General features: G+C 36.9%; 1 protein-coding gene across 1 annotated transcript; it reads right to left on the bottom strand.

Annotated features, from left to right (window-relative positions):
* Nucleotides 1–2156: 2156 nt before the first annotated feature.
* DTHD1 (death domain containing 1) lies at nucleotides 2157–14031 on the bottom strand. The gene is made up of 9 exons (XM_010156673.1): nucleotides 13761–14031; nucleotides 9577–10354; nucleotides 8761–9091; nucleotides 7928–8107; nucleotides 6848–7092; nucleotides 4894–5058; nucleotides 4046–4335; nucleotides 2505–2749; nucleotides 2157–2408 (listed from the first exon to the last, which is right to left on the bottom strand). Exons 1-9 carry the CDS (start codon nucleotides 14029–14031, stop codon nucleotides 2157–2159), a joined length of 2757 nt encoding a protein of 918 aa, XP_010154975.1.
* Between the last annotated feature and the right edge of the window lie 10773 nt (nucleotides 14032–24804).

The following is a 24804-nucleotide window of genomic DNA, read 5'->3' on the forward strand; positions in this document are numbered from 1 at the left end:
TTCCTTTGTGAATTAAGAGCATGAAACTGACTAGATAAATTACTCTGCTTTTCCTGCTGGGCATACTGAGCCTTGCTGAAATTATCTTAAATACTTTCATAATGAAGACTTTATTTATTGTTCAATATTTGGAGTGTTTCATAGGTATTGAGCTACACATCCAAAAGGTTGTGTTTTCATAACTGTTACCTATTTACCTGTGAATTAAATACATTTTCATTAGGCCTGTGTTCAGTTATCTTGGTAGGGGGCTTCAGTGTGCACAGGATGCACACAGGAGGCACAGCTTGGCAGTGCAAAACCATTCTGTACTCATCCTGAGATTTGAATCTGCCTTGTCTTGCATGCTTCTACAGCAATTCTGTCAGTGGATGTGCCCTAGTGTGCAGATTGCTTAACACAGCTAAAAAAGACCTAAAAATAAAGGGAATATAAAGCTCTTCCAGAAGGGGTCATTGTTTTTCTTTCAAGACATTTTCTTTGGCTTTGTTTAACTATACATTTATATTTAAACTTATTTTCATTCATTAATGAGAATTTAGCACCTCAAAGGTCTGTATGAGATTTAAAATTTACTGTAGATTAACTCAATTCCCCATGCATTCACTTTAATCTGAACCACTTTATGCTACTTAATGTTAAAATAGAAGTAAAAATTATAAGAATTGAAAATGAGTGTTGTTTAGAAATAGTGTACTAATATACAATGCACTAGATCAAAAACATTAAATCTGCCTTAGATTAAAGATTAAATATCCGTGGTGATGTGCTAAATTCACCCACAGGTCAGCTGCACTGGCGTGTGGCCCCACTGTTCTGGTTGACAGCGTAAGTAAAATACTCCTAGCACTCAATGCAGTTTTCCAGTCTGGAAGGCCCTTCAATTAGCTAAATAACTGCCGTTCTGAAGCAGAGGATCACATGCTATTTTGCTGTTAGACAGTCATTAGACATCAAACTTCAGCAGAATAGTAATTTGATAATGCTTGTATCTATTACAACAATGTCTTTTGCAAAGCACTCTGATTTCAGTCAGTAATACTGAAGTGCTCTGGCAAATGGACCTCTCAGATATGACCAGACTCCACTAGCATATCAAACAGGTCAGACAGAAAAGGAGAAATTAAGATTTTAAACTCTTTGGCCCAGTTTTACATAACTACAACTGCTTTGAATTCAGTAGAAATACTAATGATATGCACAAACATACTTGACAACAAATCTAATCCACTGCATTTGACTTGTGTTTAAAATAGCAGGTTTTTCCAACTGGTGTTTTCTAATGTTGAGGAACTGAAAGCTCCATAAATAGGAATTGTTAGTGAATCAGCTACTCTTGTACAAGTGTAGCATGTTTAAACTAAAACCAGATGTGAATGGTTGCATGTGAGGTAAACAATCACTTCTTTCACCACTGTGAGAAATATATTTGTGATTGTGATATAATCCGGATCACTATATGTGACATACAACATGCCTCAGCACTGATTTTCTGAAATGATGCAATAACTCTGTCTGTAAGCAGACTTTTTGTGCATCAAACTTGGGTCCTCTGTGCTTGAACACATTTAATTGAAAGTAGAGCCACTACTCAAAAAAGTAGATGTAGAGAAAATATTCTCAAAGATTGTCATTATTCCTGAGGTTTGGCTTAATTTCTAATACTATTTACAATTTACCAGCAATGATCATGTTCTACAGTTCCTCTGTTTATTTCCATTTACATGTGTAGGCTGCCTGGGTGCTCCTGCGTACCCACATATAATATGTATTCTTACACAATTATACAGACTGACCAGACTTCAAGATCTCCGCCACACTGGAAAGAGGAAAGACAGCCTTAGATTTAGTAGGAGAAGAGGGGTAGTCGAAAATATTTGTTTTGATTTAGATCATGTTACTGTATGTATTTTGATATTAAAATGTATACAAATTTAATAACAGTAGTTTAGTAGCAGCTTTTTGTACACTATATGGAGCTTATACCTAGGCTCTTTTAAAAGATTACAATGAGATTTTAGTACAGGAATATTAATTTATGTAGGAATAGCTTTCACAAGAGATGGAGACAATTGCCCACATGGCTGTACTGCAGAGGCTTATCAGGCATAATAGGAGAATCAGGTCATAGGAGAAAGACAGGTTACATGAACCATTTAATGTTCCCCCAATTTGCAATTCTGCACTCCTAAGACAAGGACAGAAAGAGTATATAACTGACACTTAAGTAATAATTTCTCAAGGCCATTCCATTTGGGGAGAGCAAATGGGTGAAAAACTTCTAGTAAACACTTTTTTCTATGCTCATGCTTAGATGAGAGAGCCTCCCACCTGCTAAGAGAAATTATGAGGCTGTTTGTACATTGCTGATGGATCAGAACTGCTCCATCAGTGACTCCTGGGTGTATCTGTAAAGCAAAAATCATACCAAGATCCTTTTGCCTAATAAAATGTGGTAAGGGAAAAAGGGAAAGATCTTTAACATTATCAAGTGAGAGACCCACCTTCGGTAATGTCAGTGCTAATTTACACAGTGGAGAGTGGTGTTGATAGTCACCATATTGTAAAGGATGTCCCCGTTCCTTGGTTAGCATCTCTCTGGTGATTTTATAAAACACTGCTGTGCCTTTGTAATGAGGTGAGCTGTAGTTACCAAATTCATCCACTTCTTTAATATGGAGCTCCAGCCTGGGTTTTCTTTGTGAATGAAAAATCAGCTTGTAGGTGTTCCCAAAATCCCTTCCATCCTCTGTAGTCCATTAAAAAGAAAAAAAAAGAAAAAAAACCAAAACCCAACAAAAAAAAATCAATATTTTATTCAGATGTGTGGCATCAAAAATAATTCATCAGGCTGAGTGAAATAGAGCTGATCACATAATGTTCAGTTGTTCTCTATCATCACTATTATTACTTTATATTGAACATCTGAATGTCAAACATTCCTGCCAGCCTGCTTCAATAATTGAGATATCTTCATAGTTAGCTGTCTTAGCCCCTGAACTGTTGGCATAAGTGGTGAAGGCTGTGCTACAATTTGAAAAGTAAGGAAGGGGATAAAGTACATAACACAGAAATAAAAATAAATTGGTGTTACGAATGGAATTAGAAGTATATGTTTCTGGTTATTCAGGATGAATAGATTCTGTCTATCTGTAACAACAAAAGGAATGGAGCCAGAGAGGTATGTGCATTTTTAGGATTTGTAATTCCATTTTAATTGCTACATCTGTAACAGCGTTCTTTGCATATATAAACAGGCATTCCTTGGGGGCTGGAGACTTCCCTTTTTCAAGAATAATCCCTTATTTAGGGTAAATGGAGTTTTCAATGGGAGAGTTTATGTACAAACTATTCAGAGGGTCAAATATATAATTACATGTTCTTTCCAAAACTGTTAGAAAAGACTATGTAATTTTGGGTGAAAATCATCCTGAGGCTTCTTGTCTCTTTTCCCTTTAAGCAAATCTTGGAATGGTGGCAGCCACTGCATAGAATTTTCAAGACTGCTAATGGAAACAATATAACTCTATCTCATCACCTCAATTTATAGGGCAACATTTTGCCCTGTATTTCAGTGTTTAATCTTGCTCACTTTAAGTGAATTTACACAGATAAAATAGCAGGCCCCTTTTTTTTTTTTGTGTGTGTGTGTATAATCTGTTTAATTCCTATCAAATGTCCTTTATATTAAAAAGCCATTGATGGAATCCTGCCCTTTTGAAACAAAAGATAAAATACCAGTGGTTTCTGAGGGACCAGGTTTCACAGAATGCCAGAGATTAGAAGATATTTCTGAAGATCATCTTGTCCAACCCCCCTGCCCAAAGCAGGGTCACCTAGAGGCAAGTTGCTCAGGATCTTGTTCATCAGGTACATTTTATTTTTCAGTTAGAGCGCTTTCACATGTAGTTCCATGCACCTAGCATTTACAAGAAATAAAACACGAAATATCTAAATGGGCTGTCACTAACCACAGTCTACAGGGTTTCTAAACAGCTGAGGTGGTTGACAGCATTCATCCAGATGCAGGAATTAATTGCCTTACCTGAAGCAAAAATATTGCCTCTAAATCTAAAATGAATCTGCTCTCCTTCTCTTAATGGGAACTGCTGCGTAGGTTCTGGGGGACCGAAGTAGCCCTCCTCATGGAGATTTTTAAGTTTGCAGGTCAATTCTTTGGATGCAGATAACAAAACTACTATTTTATATGGATTTTCTCTTTTCCGATACAGTATCACATTAGCCATTGTACTGCGAACAGCTTCTTCCATTGCCTGAGCAAAGAGGAGAAGGTACATGCTTTCCAAGGGGAACAAAAGGCGAATGACAACAAAGCTGTATTTAAAAAAAAAAAAAAAAAAATTAGAGCTATCTTAAATAATTTTATCAACAACTAACAATTTATTATGCAAAATGATACAGGGCTCAGTCTCCAATGGACCTTTTGCTAACTTCTTTTCATTGTTTCCAACACATCAAAGGGTAGAAATTTGCCTGCTTCTGTAGTGCAGAGCACATCAACTCTGCGTCTATGAACTCAGCTACATACGAATTTTAGACAAAAGTAAGAGACTATTTCTGTATAAGTAATTTCAAAAGTTATTATGGTTTTGTAGTTAGAGGCTAAATCACATTTTTCAAATTAAGATTAATATCTGCATTTTCTGTTTCAAGTTTTGTATATATTACATGGTGTACAGTCTGTAGGTGAAAAATATTAAAACAAATTTATTTTTCCATAATTATGAGTAACAGATCTGAATGATCTTATATTGCAAAGTATATAAGAGATTATATTATTAGTTAAGAGATCTTAACTCTACTAATTTCCATTGATCCACATACTTGTAAGTAAATATTTTAGTAAATAAAATATTATTATTCATACATTACCTTTCTAAATGCTCATTTAGTTCAAAGGCTACAAGCCCATTCCGTGCACTCTGGATAATAACATCATCAAACATCTTCCACCCCTCTTCTTTGTTTCTGTGACCTAATAATTTCAAAGTACCACTGAGATTCTCCCCATTTTTTCTCACAGTAGTACTCACAGCCCTGGAAAGACAAGGAATTGTAGGAAAAAACATAATGAAAAATAGATCCTTCAGAAAGAGTAAGATAGTATTTGTAGCTCTACTTTCCCTTCTACTTTCCTTGATGACTACATGTGTTTTTCTCACCTTGCTGAAAATTTACATGTGGAACTATACTCCAGAGTATGTAAGTGATATAACTGTTAAGAGATAATTTAATTTTTTTTTTCAACTCTCCAGAAAGAGGAAAAAAGAAGTAAAAAATTTTCTGCTAAATTAATCTAGATTAATCTATCATTTAATATCATACACAGTAATTATTATGAATTGCGTTTTGGTCCTTCATCAAGACTTAGATTCTCTAGAAGTAGATATCTAGAAGAAAAACAAACCCATCTTTTTTTTTGGAAGCAAATACTACTCAATAAACACAAAGGGGTTTAGAAAATAACACGACTGCTATCCATTATCTCTTTTAATAGAGAAAATAAAAGTAGCTTCTCCTCATATCAAGTGATTAGTTTGATGTCACCCTCAGAATCAAGCACCTGTGCCATGACATGCTCTAGCTAATTTATCCCAGTGAATGAAACATGAGTTTGGGTTGTGGGTTTTTTTGTGGGTTTTTTTTTTCAGAAGAACATGACTTTCTTCTCACACATACCCCTCCTTATCAGGTGTGGTTTGTTTTTTGTTGGGTTTTTTTTGTTTGTTTGGGGTTTTTTTGTTTGTTGGTTGGTTTTTTTGAGAACTGGATATGAATAACCCATTCACCTCAAATGTACACCCTATGTATAATCCAGAAAAGAAGTTACTCCAGATGGGACGCCCTAAGCATTTCTCAAACATACAGCCTAAGTCTTATTGCAAATACAGGAAAATGCTGGCATCACTTTCTAAGGAATTGGTATAGAAATAAGCACTGAAGCCATGATCTTTCAATAGATGTGCTTTGACTGAGAATCTAAAATGACATTTAGACTAGTATTAAGAACAGACAGATGCCATGAGGATACTGCGACACAATTAAATGCTTTTGGTAAAGGAAATTAAATTTGAATCTCCTGTAAACTGAGGTGAGCACCATTCCCAAATATGAATTTTGTGATAAAGATGGATATATAGTCTAAGAGACCATTGTGAGTGCAAGCTCTTTTGAGAAGAGGTCAGCTTTGGCTTTTTTTCACCAAAAATTTTTTTACATATTCTCATTTGCACGATTTTATTGAACTGCCCATTAAAAACTGAAATTCAGAGTGTTTTTAGGAGTCCCCATGTTTTAATGCTTTTTAAAGACACTCCAAAAGGTCTGAATTTTAGAAATTTTTAGTGAGTCATTTGGAAAAATCTGACTCTTCATGTAGTTTGTCAATTACCACAAAACTGACATACTCCAAACCATTGCATCATCAGTTTTGACTCATGCAGCCATTGCTGTGTGTAGAAGCAGAGACCAGAAAATTCAAAGGCCAGGGCAGTCAAACCACCAACTGGTAAAATAATGATTACAGCAGCTTTGAGACATGGTTATTTTCTATGTTCAATGTTTGGCTTTAGTGAAAATGGCTGAAAATTTCTTGCAGAAAAAAACCCATGCATATTTCATCCTGACCATACGAATTTTCATGGTGAAGCTATAGCATGAGAATTATGGGGATTTGCTCCAGTGTTTCTAACAATACTTCTAAGTATAGCAGACTCTATTAAGAAACTAACACATTTTTAATACAAAAAATATTAATCAGCAACTGTTACAATTAATTTGTTTTCATGTTTTGAAAATGTTGAATTTGTAATGCAGTTGTTCTTACCACGGATGGTATGCCATAGCAACCCTCTTTACTGTAGCACTGATAGCTCTCGCATGTTCTGTTTCATCTCCTTGCCTTTTTTTTTCTGGATTTGGAGGACAAGGCAGAGTTATAGTGATTGAGTTGTTAAATGTCTGGGCTGAAGGATGCAGGACATAAACCAGTGCACTAGTAGATACCACTGAGTGGAACATATCGTGTCTTGCTTTCAGTGCGGAAACCAATGATGGTTCAATTGGCTGAACCTAAATATGGAAAACAGTTGTACAGTTAATTTGGAAATGAATAAATATTCTCTTAGACTTCTGTTTCTTTACAAATTGATTCACTTTTTGGAATTGGATTAGACTATCACAGAAGCTTTAGGCTCCTATCCATAACCCAGAAACAAACTTAGCCGATCAAGCACTTCACAGAATTCACAAATAAGTGCTTGAAAGTCATCTTTCAATCTGGAAACTTTAATGACTAAAATATTTTAATGGTTTTGTTCCTGCTTTGAGTTCAAGTTTTGAAACTCCTGAGCTCCCTCAGAGATTGCTAATTTTCTAAGATTTTTCAAATCTGTATTTTTTCCTCTATTAATTTTACTTTCTCTGTACTTTAGAATCAATGTCTTTTTATGGGAGAAGGGAGAATCAAATTATAACTGAAGCAAATTTTGAGATTATTGTCAGCGTAAAACTAAGGCGACAAAAGCTTCTTTTGCACTGCCTTGTACAAATGATGATGGTCAGGTGAGAAAAACTGTTCCATTAACTTAAACACTGGGCCAAAAAGTTGAAGTCTGGAGTTGATGCTTACATCATTGTTGAAAACAGCTCTATTTTCTGAAGTATATCAAACAAAGGTAGAGCATTCTTCTTTTTAGCTAGAGATATCATGTTGACTACAGATAATATTATGTGGCTCTAACAAAGTTGACAGGAAAATGTTTGCTGTGTATACAGGAAGTTGAGCTGCAACCACTTTTCACTTTTAATAATGGAACAGCTTGTCCTTTAACATTATTGGCATCCTTGCTTCAGAACTGATCAGATAACAGACTTATGGAACAAATATTATGTATTTCAGGCTCACCTTTAACTGCATGTGTGCTGGAGAACTAAATGTTTCTGGAGGGTAATAGAATGAGATTCTTGAATCCACACTCAGCTTTTGCAAGAGTCCTGTCTTTGGAACAGTAAATTTTTCTTTTTTTAAGCATGACAAGACAGAAAAAAAACCCAGCTGATAAATTTTCACCTCTGCAAAGGTTTCCTGTGTAAATAAAACATGGGGTTAGAGTACATTGGAGGGAAAGGAAGCTGCGTTCCACAGCAGATGAGCATTTTGAGAAGGAAACATTATTTACAGAGCAAGCTGTGAAATGAAAATAAATTAAATATTATGGCCACCTGCATGCCCATCCGATGATCTCTAGTTATCATGTAATGTCATTAATTGCATCTCATGTAATGTCAGTATATGATTGGGGTGAAATGAAATAAGCTCGTAAACTGGCCCAGTGCAATTCTTTTGCAGCTAAAAAAATCCTATCCTGTGTTTCTTTGAGATGGACTTTAGATTCATACACACAGAATTGTGTTACTTCTCCATGATCTGAATGCAAAATAATTCTTAAGTTTTTACTTTTGTTACAGTTATTTACAAAAATCATGAACCACTACTCAGTCATTACTACTGTGGGATCAAGCACTTGCTTTAACATGACAAGCAAAGAAAAGGGCCTTGTTAAATGCTAGGTTTCAAACAGAATTAGTTCTTGAGGAAGTGAGAAGAAAAGTTCAATTTAACCCTATGTAACGGGCAATATAACTTAATAATGACAACTTTACTAGTATAACTCTGCAGAGGCTTAACAGGGAACCTTGAATTATGCTTTTACAATACTCAGATAAGAGGTTACCAACCTTATGATTTCCTTGGTATCTCTCCAAAGAAACAGGAGTTAAGTAATTTGATTGAAAGTTCACATCAGTCACCTTCACCATAATCTCTCGATAATTTCCTCTGAAGCATGAAGTAAATGGAATTGCAATGTTGATAGGGAAGGGGATTGCTTTCTCGTAATCAGAGCATTCAATACTGATGACATTGCTGACCAGCTCCTCAGAATCATCCACCACCAAGGAACTAGTGTCATTGACTATCTTACACTTCAGATTTTCCAGAGTAGTTGCAGGGGCTTGAATAACACAAGCTAATTCATGTTCATTCTTACCACTCTTTTCCGCTAGAAATCTGGAGAAAAAGAATATAAAATATTATTCTTTGTATTTTAGGTGGTGGGGTGTCTTCTGTTTTCAATTAAATACTTTAATGATGTGCTACATTGTAGCATAAGCAGATAATTCACAAAAACATATGTTTACAAATATATGGGAAAATCATGAAAGTTTTTAGATTTACCGAGTTTCAGAACAAATTATTATAGAAATGACTATTTGGTGTCCTTTCCTACTGTTTTCCGACAATTTTGGAATTACTGGCTTTACTGGTTGTGAATCAGCACTTCTCTGGCATTAAAAAAAAAAAAAAAAAATTATGTAATCAAATTGAAAATTAGAGTTTAGACCAAATGGAAGATCTTCACTGTGCATGCTTAAGTTGTAAACTCCCATTATATGCATGACCAACAGCTGTTCGGTGCATGCGTATTAAGTTTATATGTATGCTAATAAGCAATATTTATGTACGTGTTCCTAAAAAGAGTAATATGTGCTTACACCATGTGCCTAGATTTCCGTACTTCTTCAGAGTCATTCACAGAAGGATTCACAGCAGTAAGATCACATGTTTGTGCTGAAGATGTGAAGGTAGTTAGGTAATTTCTACAAATCTCACTATTTCTTTCCATTTTACTGTCTTCCATTTGCTCTGTCAGTCTGTGTTCTTCACTTTCTACCACGGTTGAAGATTCTTTGAGTACTGCCTTTTTTTTCTGTTCAAAAAGACTCATGACAGTTCTGTCATGAATGTCCCCCAATGTCCCAGATAAAATGCCTTCCCCACTGCTTGTAAAGGCATCTTGGAAAACCACTTCTGCAGACGTTTCAGTTGCAGAGCTACCTTCATGAGGTTTATCTTCTTTTTCTGTAACAGAGTTCATTAGTAGTCTGTATTCACCATCTTCCCTTTGCACTGGAGGTTCTCTGCTAATGTCCTGTTCTTGAGCAAATATGTTTTCAGCTAATGATGCAACAATGTCTTTTTCTGCAGTTTTAGTTTCACTTGGCTGGATTTGATTAACATTCTGACTTTCTGTCTTGTTCAGGGATTGGAACTGATGATGGGGACTAGAAGGTGCTTGCACAGACGCTGTTGCTTCTTCAGAACAACACACATCTGTTTCCCTAGAAGGATTTTGAGCAGTCTGGATCTGAGAATCATCATCTTCACTGCAGCTAGGAGCAAAAAGTTTATTTTCTTCCTTTTGAAGGTGTGAGATGGTATTTATCATGCAATCCTTCATTTTCTGCAGATAATCTGCAATTCCATTGTACTCTAAAGAAAAAAATAGGTAATTCAATAATTTTGCTATGCAAGTTAGCAGAAATGTGAAAACTCTTATACACATACCTAATGAATTCCACCTAACTCCATGGTGCCATTCAGTATATTGTGCACCATGTATTTCCTGATTTCCATCTAACATTTTTGCATTTATTGCTTATTATTGAGTGAATTACTGAAGAATTAAACATGGACAAGTACAGTTTTATATTTGTCCAGGTACAACTATGTATTTGTCAAAGTACTACTGTGGCAACTCTAATGAACAGCTTTCCAGTGATCTGACACTAGCGAAGTTCTTAATGACAATCAATCTAAAGCATGGAATTGGTAAACAATAGGCAAATCAATTTGGGAAGAGCCTTACAACTTAACTTTAATTATATACATTACCTAAAATTGAATGCTGCAAGATTCTAACACATGGGTCTCTAACAAAGCTGTTATACATGGGATCAATATTAAAGAGGCATCAGAAACATCATATACAATGATGAAGTTCAGCCGTTTATGACATCCAGGTATAGGAATGGTAGAGGCTGCTCTTGTATATAATTTAAAAACACTTGGAGAAGAAGGATGCACAAAAAACATGCAATCAATATATGCCATTCATGTAAGATTTCATCTTTAACATATTTATTTTATGATCCCTCATTTTTCCGATCTTACACTTTTCCTTAATTTAAACCTACGAAGAGTACAGTTCAGAAATTTTTTTTTTCTTCTTGAACTCAGTCTAAAAATGATTCATTTACAACACTTTCTTATTTCCCAAATGACTTGTTATTGGATTTTGACTTTATTTAAAGGAAAAAAAAAAAAGTAAACAGTTTCTAATTTTTTTTTTTTCCACTGGTAGTTCAAAGAAAAAAATAGGTTTGTTCTAAAATACTGCTGTTTGTCTATAGGCACTCGTACCATAGTGAAAAAGTATTTCTAAGTAGTTTAACAGGGCTAAGAAATAAAACAAAAGATTGGAATAACATAGCTTGTACACCTTTGTTTGTGTAAGAGATTGTAAAAGACCACTTCCCAGTCTCACTATATGGCAAAGTTCAAGTTTTGGTAAAACTGCCAAAATTAATCTGTTTCCTCTCTGAATTTTGCTTTTTGTAAACAAACAAACAAACAAAAAAACCCCAAAACAAATTGTACATTTCTTCAAACTTACCTAAAAGCAAATTTTAAGATAACAGGGTTATTTGAAACAATGGCATTTTCCGATGCTGTGGGTATGACTTTTCTAATACTGCAGTGCTTAAAGCCAAACAAAGACGTGGCCTTGTAATGTTACACTACCTGGCTGTGTTGCATGAAAAGGCACTTCTTGCATTCTGTTACTGAGGTTAACTTCAAAATAAATCTTCTTTTCTGTTACCCTCTGCCACCATCACTTTTCTAACACTTTGTAATCCGTGCTTTTCTGATGTTTGATAACACGGCTTTGGGATACAGTGGCACTTTATATGCAACTTTCTTCAAATCTTTTTGATCACTGTTTTATGGGAAAGTGTCAGACAAGGAAAAGTACTTTTTTGGAAAGAAAATGATACTGAATTCTTAGAAATCTAAACAAAACCACAAAATAATCACACTGGCCATGAGTCCAACAGGGCAAAGTTAGCTTGATCTTGCAGTCTGAAAGCAGGTCTTTTTGCTACAAAAATGTTCTTTTGTTATCACGGACACTTTATAAACCTTCAGAACAAAGGCTTATAAATGCGAGCATAGCTAAAGATATCTGCCTGGAGTCTTTCTCTCTATGCATCATGCAGTTTAGACCATTATTAGATGCAGAAATGTCAGTTTTCTATTTTGACGCATGTTTGTTAAAATGTTGTTTCTGAGTAAAGAGAGTTGTTTCATCATCACAAAACAATCCTACTTTTTTTTTTTTTTTTCAGGAAAAAAATCCTGAATTGGTCCACATGATAAATAGCACTTTGATAACTACACTGTTATGCAAAAAATTGGATTTCCTGTATGTCTGTACATTAAGATGTCAGAACTCTTTCTTATTTTTCCAGTTATTTCTCCAACTTTGTTGTTACTTGTGGAGGACTGTAAAGTACACATATTGGGTTTACTTGGACAGGTGCTGGCAGTGGGGGACTGCAGGGGCAGCCCCTGTGAGGAGATGTCGGCGCTGTCTCATGCCACACACAAACGGTTCCAGTCTGTTCCACCCAGCTCCACAATGGACTGGTTTGAGCCTGGCAGCAATGCTGGTGCTGCCTCTGTGGAAAGATATTTAAGAAAGGCCAAGAATACCAGAGAACAGTGAGGAGAGAGGACAGGAAGAAATTCTTCACAGAGAGGGTGGTGAGGCACTGGAACAGGTTGCCCAAAGATGTTGTGGATGCCCCCTCCCTGGAAGTGTTCAAGGGCAGGCTGGATGAGGCTTGGAGCAACCTGGGCTAGTGGAAGGGGTCCCTGCCCATGGCAGGGGGGGTGGAACTAGATGACATTTAAGGTCCCTTCCAACCCAAACCATTCTATGCTTCTATGATTCTAAAAGTGTGAGTGACAGCCCTGCGAACAGCAAAGCTGGAGCAGAAGGAGCAGAGGTGCTCCAGGCGTGGAGCAAAGATTCCCTTGCAGACCATGAGAGACCAGCGTGGAGCCTGTGGAGGACCCCACGCTGGAGAAAGTAGATAGTCTCTGAAGAAGCTGCAGCCTGTGAAGAGCCCAGCTTTCCTGACAGGAACTGTGGGCTGTGGGAAGGACCCATCCCAAAGCAGGGAAAAATGTGAGGAAGAAGGAGTTTCAGAGGGCAACTGTTAGGGACTGACTGCCACCCACATTCCTTATCCCCCTACGCTCCTCAGGATGGGAAGGAGGTAGAGGAATTGCAAATGAAGGATTGAAGGTGAGCCTAGAAAAAAAATAGGGATGGGGGAAGGTGTTTGTTTAGTTTTTGCCTTTGTTTTTCACTATCCAAATCTATTTCAATTGCCAATAGATTGATTTTATTTCCCTAAGTCCAGTCCATTTCGCCCATGACGGTAAGAGATGATTTCCCTGTCTTTCTATTGATGTCAGAGCTTTTTTGTCTTATTTTTCCCTCCTGTTATGTTGAGGAGGGGAGGTTGCTGGGTGGGCATCTAGTGTCTGGCCAAGATAAACCCACCAAATCATAATATTTATAAAACTTTGAAACAATTCTGTTTAGCTATTTTTTTCTTTCCCACAAGTCTCACACTGAATCTCATCAATAGACTCAGAAACACTGTGATACAACTGTTGAAGTATGAATTCATTTGGTCTAATAAATGACCAAATACAGAAATACTAACAGATGAAAAGTAAGGTCCCCCAGCATCATCTCCTGGCAGAATTTAGCATCCAATACACCCAGTCCATTCTCTTTACAGGTAAGTCCCTTCATACTTACTTGGACTTGCAGTCAGTTGCTTGTGTTTGTCATGGAGAGCACTCAGCAAGTAGCAAGTGTCTTGAAGACCTTCCGCAATGTTCTCCAGCTGTTGGGTGAGAGATCTGCTCATCTCTTTTGTTAAAGAGGTCAGTTTAAGCACATACTCTGCTATACCTTCATTATCCAGATCACTTTTCAGAAGCACATCTCTCGCTAGCGAGTTCAGATCCCAGATTTTTTCCAGGAGTTGGCCTGATTTGCCTGCCGGTGTAATCTTACCTTCAGCCATTTCTATTTTATATTCAGAATATACTACTACAATTTTTTTTCTGCTCAAACACTTCCACGAGGTGTTGTCCTTGGTTCGGACTACACTGTTTAGTGTTTGTATCCTAAACAATGCTGGAAAAAGTACTATATTCACACACTAACGAGTCATACTCTTGCTCAGAAATTCTGAGTTGATGTTGACTATTAAAAAGTTACTAGGTGACAGAAAGGGGTGGCTCTTCTGTAACTAAGGGCAAGGATTGCCAAGAGATCCCAGTGTATACCAGACACCTTTGAGGGAGGTTATGTAACTCAATTATGTAGCAGTGACTTAAATTTCAGGAGTGATGAGAAATTTCTCACTTCAGTGGCTGTAAATGATCAGTATGCATGAAATCAAGATTATTGTGAATTCATAATTATATAGTCACCAACAATGAGGAAGTGTTTTCATTGTAAGCTAACATTAAATGCTGTAGGTCACTTGACACCATTTTCTGACAACCCTATTTCATTTGGTGTTATCGAATAGATAATAGAAGCATAGAATGGTTTGGGTTGGAAGGGATCTTGAAGACCAACTAGTTCCAACCCCCCTGCCATGGGCAGGGACACCTTCCACTAGACCAGGTTGCTCAAAGCCTCATCCAGCCTGGCCTTGAACACTTCCAGGGATGGGGCATCCACAGCTTCTCTGGGCAACCTGTTCCAGTGCCTCACCACCCTCTCCAGGAAGAACTTCTTCCTGATATCCAGTCTAAATTTCCCCACTTTCAATTTAAACCCATTACCCCTTGTCCTGTCACTACAGGCCCTTGTAAAAAGTCCCCTCCCAGCTTCCTTGTAGGCCCTTCAGGTACTGGAAGGCTGCAATGAGGTCTCCCCGGAGCCTTCTCTTCTCCAGGCTGAACAAGCCCAATTCTCGCAGCCTTACATCACAGGAGAGGTGCTCCAGCCCTCTCACCATGGGATGGGATGAGTCCAAGCTGCTGTGCAGTCTGGATGATGTATTTGAATTATACATAGGTATCAGCAATGCAAGAATCTACAAATCTGATTTTGTGATTAGCAAAAATATTTATTAGCAATAGATAGCTTTTGCAGGGGATTGCAACCTGGGAGGAAGCAGGGCCAGTGCCAGGCAGGGCTCCTGTGCTCTTCATGGGTCTTCAGTGGGTAGAAATTTGAGCACTGATACCTCAGTGATAGCATTTGCAATGATTTCAATTTCACACAGCAAGTTCAGGAAAAGAAGTCTCATCAGGGACAGCAAGGAAAACAAGTGGAGGAACACCACTGACTTTCTCTTACTGATGCTAGTTAGCACTGTGCTGCACCAGGGGACGACAGAAACCCTCATAAACAGATTTCAGTACTGGGCTAAATCTGAAGTATCACATACACCAAAATATTTTATAGCTTAAGAAATGTACTACACAAATTGTTGGTGTGGCTTTCCTACTAAACATTCCTTTTCATCGCCCATTATAAATATAATTGATGCAGCTTTATACTGCAATTAAAGTGGGAGTGTGATATAAAAGCACACTGAAAATTGCATCTAAGCATTACAAGAACTAATAAGGTAATGTCAGCAGAGTGCTTTGAAGATGTGAAGAAATGTATAAATATTAAAAATAACAATGAAAGATATAGTGTCTTTAATCAAATGCATGAGCTGAAACCAGCCCTAATTAGTAAATTCAAAATGAAAGTTTCTTTTGACTCATTATAGTTTGCTTGATCATACTCATAGTGTACTGCATAGCTAACACAAAAAGGTATGTGAATCATTAACCTATTTACCATTTCTGATAGTCCAGCATCTCCATATTTTTTGAAATTATTTCTAGTAAAAAAGGAGCTCTGAAAAGAACACACACTTTCACATACAGGAAGTGAAAAGTGTCATCTGCTTACCCAGAAGTTCTGGGAGGTGGTAAGGAAAAACTGAAGATGGGTACAAATGCATTATTATATATTATATATTTACTCTATAGTATTTCATAGACTGATTCCTCAGTGTGAATCCGTATTGTTCCCCTAACCATAGTACAGCTGGATTCATCAGCTCTGGATATTTTCCACCATATATATTTTTTTAGTTTACTTCATACTAAATCAATTATTGATGTGCAGATGTAAGTTATGAAAAAAATATGAGTAATTCAGAGATATTACAGAAAAGTGAGTGGATATTATCTGAAAATATGAGTCCCTGTATTAATATATAGTGTAGAGAATACTGAAGAAAATAAGGTACTGTAATAGATGACATATATGAAAGAGGAAGTCCTTCCAATGCAGTATGACGAATCTAGTACAAAGGTCATTTAAATAGAATTTATATCATACATTTAATGCTGGAGTTTTGCAATTACCTTAGGCTTGTATGTTTGTGAAGTTAAATTCAGTCTGGATCAGTTATCTGAAATGGTTTACTAGGCAGCACACCAGCTACAAAGACCAGGTTGAGACAGCTGGATAAGCAGACTTGATAAGGACACTATTACTCCATTCTCCAGCAGAGCCAAATAGTGAAACTATCATCTGATCTTTCAGCTTTTACTACAAAATCCTGAGCAGAATTTAACAAGACACACACACAGAAAAAGAGACACAAAGAAAAACGGTTCTGGGATATCATATCAGAAGAAACTCACAGATTTGGCCACTGTGGATCCCCAGTCTCACTGGAAATCCCTGCCTAAAATATATTCTTTAACTAGGAAAGAATCCAGCCCATAGGGGTAGGATGAAGAGACAGGCTATTATGTTTACAATTACATATGGACACCAGGTAATTAGTGTTGATTCACACGTTCCTAGCAGATGCACATGTTCTTTTCAAAATACCTTAACACTGTTGCACAGCTGATAACAAAGGAAGTGGACTTTGCTCTGCTAGGAAAAGAGGTTAGACTCTATGTTGTAGATCCAGTTAGTTCTACCTTTATACTCTGTGCATAATTCAAAGTTCAGTATGTGACAATAAATGCACTTTTGTGCATTTATTGATCTACTCATATTTGAAAATATGTGTAATGATTTTTCTTCCTGTCTCTGGTATTCTAAGGCCTGAGTGAGGAAACAATAATAGTATAAGAAAAGCAAAGAAAGTGCTATTGCTGTACCGTGCCTTAAAATTACATTATATGCTCATGGGAATGGTTCATTTAGCACTATTATCATAGCGTCCAGCGCTGAATGTTTTGAAGAAAGTCATAAACCCCTTGAAATACATAATTATGGAACAAAAGAGTTAGAGGTGTATCTCTTCCAGCAGAGTCACAGTACTTGACATCTTAACTATGAATCAGTGTGTACAAGCCTCATGTTAGGAAAGCAAAGTTCCAGAGTGTAGAAAGGAAGGAAGTCTGAGCCTGTGCTAAACCCCGAGGTACATGGCCACTCCTGTATTCATGTAAATGCAGCATGGTGGTGTTGGCCTGAATTTGCCATTATATTCAAGTTAGCTTCTCTGGAGGTTTCAAGTAACCAATGTTGAAAAAATAAGCCGTGCTCAGCTGAGCTGGGTTAGAGCTAACACACACAGAACATAGGATCAAGGTGCTAACTGTGTTTTTCTCATTTCTCATTTCTGGCCCTGATCTATGCCAAATTGCTCAGGCACAGTCTTTGGTTAGCTGTGGTCGGGGCGGTGGGGAAGCAGCTGATATTCTTTATGTGTTCTCTTTCAGTTTAATTGTTGGTAAGTATTTGTGAGTAGTTTGAATAATATTCCATGGGAGCAAATAATTGTCTATAAACAAAGACAAAGAGATAGCAGACTGGGACTTTATGAGTCCTGATGTTTGGTGGGCAAGGTCCTCATCTTTGGCAAAAGGAACTTCCAGACCATCTAAACCATCCTTTACTACTTGAGCATAGAACTACAAAATATAGAAAGAAAGTAGAGGAAGATAAAAATATCCTATTTACACTCTTCTACAGGAGATAATCTTGACTTAGCTGAAAACCTACTCTGCCTGAAATCCATCTTGAACTGTAATATACATTTCCTATACCTCCCTTTTGTGAAAGAAATACAAACCACTTTTATTGATGCTCCTCTTACAATGGACAACTCCTTGCAGGCACAAGAGAAGTAAGGTTTGATGTCAGATATGAAGATAAAGTGGTCTTTCACTAGCCACTGAAATACCCGAATCAGTTTTCATTACCTTTTTTTCCTGCTTATTTAGACCCTTGTTGCACTGTAGAAATGACAATTAATGGGTTTAGTGCATTAATTTAAACTAGAATTTGCTTTATTTTTAAATTTAATTCCCTTTTAATTTTGTTTTGTATGCAGGAACTGTGAAGGCCTCCAGGATTCTGAACACTCATAAACAAGCAATAAGTTTTGTAGTGCAGTAGCTTAACAGCATATGGAATTTGAATTCCATTTATGCACCAGTGTGCATAAAGAAAAATGATTTCGTCAAGATTTCAGTCTTGCATAGGTTTTTTTTCTTTATGTGTACAAAACTGAATTATCTTGAATCAAGTCTTCGGTGACATATTGGCTTTCCAGCTATTCTGTAAAGAAAGGACAAGATTACTACTGTGTGTCAAAAAGGTCATAAGCTTGATTAACTGTTTACCTGGAGAAGATCATAATTTCCACAGCCTCTCTGCAGTTTTGTCTCATTTTATAAGATTAAGTAATAACCTAATTATAAACTTTGGGAAAAACTGATTCTAGAAAGAAAAATTCCTTTTGATGTGATCAGCAATAGTATTTAGTAGTTATTAAACATGCTTGATGTTGTTTTAATGTTAGTGCTTAATTATATAAGAAAAACTGTAGGCTTTTCTGTCCAATATTGAAATGAGACTTATTTAATTGTAATTTTAATTAAATTTTAGAAAGGGAGAGTTAGAAACAACGCTTTAGAAAGTGTTGTTTTCTCTTGATGGTATTTCTTTTCCTAATGACAAAGTCAGTCTCAGTTATACTGCTGTGCTCAATAATAGGGTTAAACCTTCATTGCTCCTTAGAGATACCCTTGGTAAAAAGCAACCCTTGTAGGAAGGATCATATTTTATGAATAGAAGAAGGTGGAAAAGATAGCAAGATCTATAACTTTCTAGATATAGAAAGGTGTAGTGTGACCAGTTTCAGCAATGGTTGTAACATAAGTTCAGTATTTGAATGAGATTTCTTAAATGGCAATCTAATTTAACATTGTAGGCAGAATACTCATGCCATTGTTTGTTTACCTAAAGTAACTGAGGTTACTGGTACTTCCAGTACTACCTGGTACCCCCCAGGTGGCTTGCCTACTTTTTTCTTTTAGCATTTTACGTTTCAGGCTGTTTCTCAATTTGTTATTTGGAAGAGACGGAAAACTAAGGAAACTGTATGTGAAATGGAATGTATGTAGTAAAACTTGGAAGACTTGATACCTCTTATCTTCTAAAAGAAATTTTTCATGGTCAGATGTGGTATCTTCATTATGAGTTTTCTATTAAAGTATCATTCATATATACAGTGAGCTTCCAGTTTTGTCCCTTTAATATCAACAGAATTAAGGTGAGTGAGCCAACTATCCTGGGTTGCTTCCTTTGGCTGGGCAGAAGCCCATGAGGAAAAGAGAAAGCAGAAGAGAGATAATGTGTTTCATCAGTCATAAATAAAAGTGTGAAATTATGTTGAACCATATACAATTTTGACTGTGATTATACTTGGAAAATTTTTTCTCTAAAAATAGTTCTGCGATGTATATTGTGCTTCATTACTTTCTATGCCAAATTTGCTCAGGCAACAAGTAAAATGAAAGAGGGAAGGAGGTTTCTGAAATGGCGACCTTTAAAACTAATCACACCTTTAAATGTGTCATATGTGGTTTCTGTAGAATGAGAGCAATCCAGTGCTGCGTAGATAAAACCTTAATGACGTGTGATTTATTACAATTCAATGGACTGTGCAAAAGATGAATATGGGAAAAATTAAGCACTCTGATATGCAGGGAAGTTCCTCAGAGGGATTTATCTTTAAATAAGTTTAAGAATGCTCTGCTAGACTTCTCAAAGATGACAGGAGGTTATGCCAAGGTAACTAGGTCCCCTAAATAATAGCAATAACAAAGAAAAAAGTAAAGGAGCTCACCACATGCTTTGAAGCTGCATTTGTGCTCAAAAGTGGCTTCAAAACCTGTAAATACAAATGAGACAGAAGTGCTGGGATAACGTCCCACACTCAACACAGGTACTGTGAAAATAAAGTATTGAAGCCACCCCTCAGGATTTTCTAGTGACAGATTTCTTGAAGAAACCCTAAGCAGCAGCTTGATGCCAAGTTTGTTTGTTGATTTTTTTTTTCTTGGTTAGATGCCTTTGATTTGAAGCAAGAGCGTAACCCCCTTGCCTTGCTAGAATAAATATGCTGTTTTCATTTGTAGGCTTGTGAACTCAGCTGAATCTTACACATAGGACATGCTTTCACTTCCTCATAAGCAATTAATTCAAATAAAGCAGTACTCCAGACAAAATTCTCAGGTTATCTGCAGATTGAAACACATACCAGTGTACATGAAAGTGGGGGATCACCAGCCCATAGGGCTGTATCAACAGGTTTGGGTGCTGGCTCAGACAGGACATGGGGTGGGTTAGTCCGACTGTACTGTATGCTTTGGCAAAAGGGAGTAAATAGACCCTCTTTAATTTCCAGAAATCTCACATTGTCCCAGGGATGTATTTTGAACTGTCATCTTTGCAGACTCCCATTGAGGCTGAGGTCAAGTTACATGCTTCTGACTTACCCATCGCCACTACACCAGAGGTGCTTTCAGAGCAAACGTTACTATTGGTTTATGAGTGGTTTTATAATCAGAAAGAGTCTTTCAGTTAATCTGAATAATTTCTTGCCTTTAGAAGATTTTGCATGTGTAATCGGGTGCAATATACAATACATAAGCCAGAAATGCACTCTGACTTAACTGGCACCATAACTGGTAAAGAAAAAAAATCAGTAGGTTATAAAAGTGATCAGTAAATACTATATCCCTATTACACCATGCAATTTTTTTCAAAAGTCATATATCAATATCAGAATAGCTTAAAGGAAATACCTCATGAGTCCATCAGTAGTTTTAAGAAAACAAAGACTGCATTAAGGTCACACATACAGCCATTAAATAAGATGACAAAAGCTGCAATTGTGTTTTTGTACCTGTAAAGAAGAACATTAACTAGTTTATAAAGAGATAGTCTAAAAATACAAATCCATCATATGATACAGGCAACTATCTTACGTTGCTTCTTGGAAATCAGACTGACTACTATACAATTACATTAAAATATGGGGTATGGGTAAAACTGGTTTCAGGTCTGAGTAAAAAAGTAAGATGGTGTCCAGTGAGACATACAAAAGTAACTGAGTTATAATGCACAGAGTAACTGACTGAGTGGAATCCCAAGGTCACATAAACAGTTGATAACAAGTGCAAAAACTGAACCTAGATATCTCAACTCTTGTGCTTATTCTTAGCTACAGTCCTATCATTTTTCTGAAGCTTTGCAGCATTTTTGTGTTCTCCTGAGTGAAATATGTTACCTCATGCTATAACTCTGCTTGCAAAAATTGTAATGCATGATTTAATTTCCAAGGTTAGTTTTCCTGATATGTTATTCACAATAATATCAACGCTATACTGTAACAATAGTGGTGAAGCTCAAATCATAAAAGGCCTAGATATGCTGGTTGGTTTAGATGTGGCTAACATTTCATTTCTTAAAATGCTTCATAAGCTCCAAAACCTAAATACATTTAACCTTTTCAACACCTTGAGGAGACCAGTGAATGAATTTTATTACCTCTGCTTTAAATGAGGCTGAAAAGATTGCAGGAGACCAAGTTTAGAACTTAGACCTTGCTACCTACCTTGGACTCTGTTCAATGGGAATATGTGTTGTTTTTACAGCAGAAAGAGAAATAATCTCATTAAAAGTCACAAATAAAATCAGTTCTTCTGTATATTTTTAGATAGCTGACAAACTTCATGTAAATATCAGAGCTACTTCTAGGCCATCCATGAAGGAAGGCGTAGCAATTGCTTCCCTCAGTTTATCTTAACAATTTGCTGCTTGTGCAGCTTGTTTTGGACTTCTTAAATACAGTAAATATGCAGCAAGTAGAAGTGATCCATAGTTTTAAAGATATACACATGCAAAAATAACAATATTTGAGAAATTGAAAATGGTTGCATAGTTTGAATCAGTTACATTCCTAGCTTAAGGAACAATAAAAACATGTGGCAAGCATGTACTTTGACTTATGACAAACCACATAGATAGGGTGTGGAAATCTGGGGTAGATTCATATTCTAACGACCAGTTCTATTACCAGTTTGTATTATTCCATCTTCAGTTAAGTTATGCTTAGGGACTGATACAATATCAGGCTAATATTGATTACCAGAAAACATGTTTATTTTAAAGGTTTTTGTAACCATAAATCTGAGCTGGAAGGCAATCAGCATGTTTATTATGAATGACCTTCTTGTGTGGTCAAACATATTTTAGGATACAAAAGGCTCTATTGTCTTTCAGATAGAAAAAGTCTTGCAACTTCTTTTTATAACTATTTTCTGAAATTTATCTTCACCTATTAGAAAAACATTACCTACCTAACATTTCTTCATGATAGTGGCATAGAAACTCGTGGGAAAGAAAAACTATCAGAAAATAAAATCTCTGAAGTTTTCAAGCCTGTCAGCAGATTTTCAAAACTCAAGAATATCAACAAGCCATAGAGTCGTACTGTGCCTTACGTCATATCTGAATTACATCAGAACTAGTAAGATGCAATTTCCTTTAAGATTTTTGAAAGATTTTTTTTTACCGTAGAAAGCTGCCATTTCATGCTCTGACAGAGAATTATATCCTGTAGATAACCAGAGGCTTGAGAACCTTCTTAGAAGCTCATAAATTATGCTACTTTATTTCTAACAAAGAGTAATAAAGGTTTGCCTGATACTGATAATATTTAGGCATACATAAAAAGAAAAGAAAAACCCCTAAACCTGCAAAAGCACAACGTGGCTTAAAATGAACTTGTGTATACTGCAGTTTTTCTGGACATAATGGAAACAAATATATAAACATAACTGAGTAGGTGTTTCAGACATGTAACACTTATTTCTCCCATTCCTTGCACTTCCCCAAAAGAAACCTGAAAAAAAAATCTCAGATCTTGTGGGCTTGTATTGTGGTCAAGAGGAGTAGGTAAGTATGATTCTGGTTGAGACAGTGTGTCAGGGTGCACTGTCATGTTATGTTCTTGAGGGGAGATGCTGCTACTGCCCAAGTATAAATTTACTGAAGGCAACCTCATTTAGTGAGTTCCATGTGAGACTCTTGACATCTGTTTTAAAGGGAAACACTGAGGGAACCATTATCTGTGGTCTCTGCTCCTGGCCCGCTTACAGGGCAAATCACATGGATGTCCTGGAAGAGAAAGGTGGACTTTATAGAAGGACTTGGGACATTTCTTGACAGAGAAGAGAAATCTCAGGGGTCTTAATCAATGACCACACCTTAAGACTTGCAGGAAAAAGATAAGAAAGCCCAGCGTAAGCTGTTAATTAATTGGGTTTGTTCATGGCAAGGTAAGCATCACAAAGGGGGGCAGGTCTTTTGTTGTTTCCAAGACCTGAATCTTTCAAATATTTTAAGTTACTGTGGTTAAAATCCCTTTTTTAAGTCAGCATTCATTGGTATTCTTACTGTTCTGAAAGGAAGCTGGGCTTACCTGGAAATCTTAGGCAAACATGTGATCTGATGACTGTGAGTCATGAGGTCACCATCCAGAAAGGCTATGACCAAAAAGGGTGTTAGTATACTTACCTGAATCACATGCATGCACGAACTTGGTTTGGAAACATATAGATCCCCTGGCAAATAATTGGGAAGGACACTGAGCCAGACTCAGCAAAAGCATTAATAAAACGTCAAGCAAGAAAATAATCAATTTCTTCAGGTTATCTAAAAAGGCAAACGCAAAAGTTTGCACTGGAGTGGGACTTTCTGGCCACAAAATTTGCTTGCATAATGCCAAGTTTAAGAGGTAAAATTAACTGCATTTTTTGGGGACACTGGTATTTAGGCATCTAATAACTAGGTCTCGCAGCAGGGTTTTCAGCAGTGCTTGGGCACGGGTGGAATTGGTTCTGTAATGCTCAACTTCAAAACTGCTAATTGTTTTGACTGGGAGTTGGGGAACGGAAAAAGTTGTTTACATTCAGAATTGTGATCCTGAAACCTCATTTTACTACCACGGCACCAACAATTTTTAACAGCCTTACTATTAGCGAGGCTATTTAGTAAGGAGGTGTTTAGCACGTGAAGCCCTCTTTTGAAGCAGGAGAAAGAGCCCAGGTTTCCTTGCTCCTAAATGAGGACTTTAATTACTGGCCTCTTTTTCTCGGTAAATCTTTGCTTCTTTCCTGCTTCAGCATAATGGCAGGCCTCAGCCGCAACAGCGTGCGCCTTCTAGCACACCCTCGTATTTAGAAAATAAAGTCAGAACTGACACATGGAGACTGATGGGGTGTATGAAAGTACTTTCCAGTTTCCTTTTGTGTAACGAAAAGCTGTGTGACAGTAATTCACAGCTGTGGGTGAGTTCCTAAAAGTGGGGAAGTTCCGCGCAGCATTGAAAGCCTGGCAACTTATTTACTGTGAGGGAAGTGATCGCTCAGCAGTTGTGCCACCGCTGTAAGGCAATGCTGCTTCCTCCAACCTGGAGCGCCCGCCCTGAGCATGGGTCCCTTCGGTCCCAGAGGTG

This window comes from Eurypyga helias, unplaced genomic scaffold (genome assembly GCF_000690775.1).
Source record: "Eurypyga helias isolate BGI_N326 unplaced genomic scaffold, ASM69077v1 scaffold2280, whole genome shotgun sequence".
NCBI lineage: Eukaryota > Metazoa > Chordata > Aves > Eurypygiformes > Eurypygidae > Eurypyga > Eurypyga helias.

Bases quoted from the DNA above. Each gene is read 5' to 3' on its own strand.
- DTHD1 (XM_010156673.1), bottom strand. From the start codon at position 14,031: ATGGCTGAAGGTAAGATTACACCGGCAGGCAAATCAGGCCAACTCCTG. The intron at 4,336-4,893 runs GTAATGTATGAA...TTTTAAATACAG, and splicing joins CTAAATGAGCATTTAGAAAG to CTTTGTTGTCATTCGCCTTT. The intron at 2,750-4,045 runs GTAAGGCAATTA...AATGGACTACAG, and splicing joins AGGCAATATTTTTGCTTCAG to AGGATGGAAGGGATTTTGGG.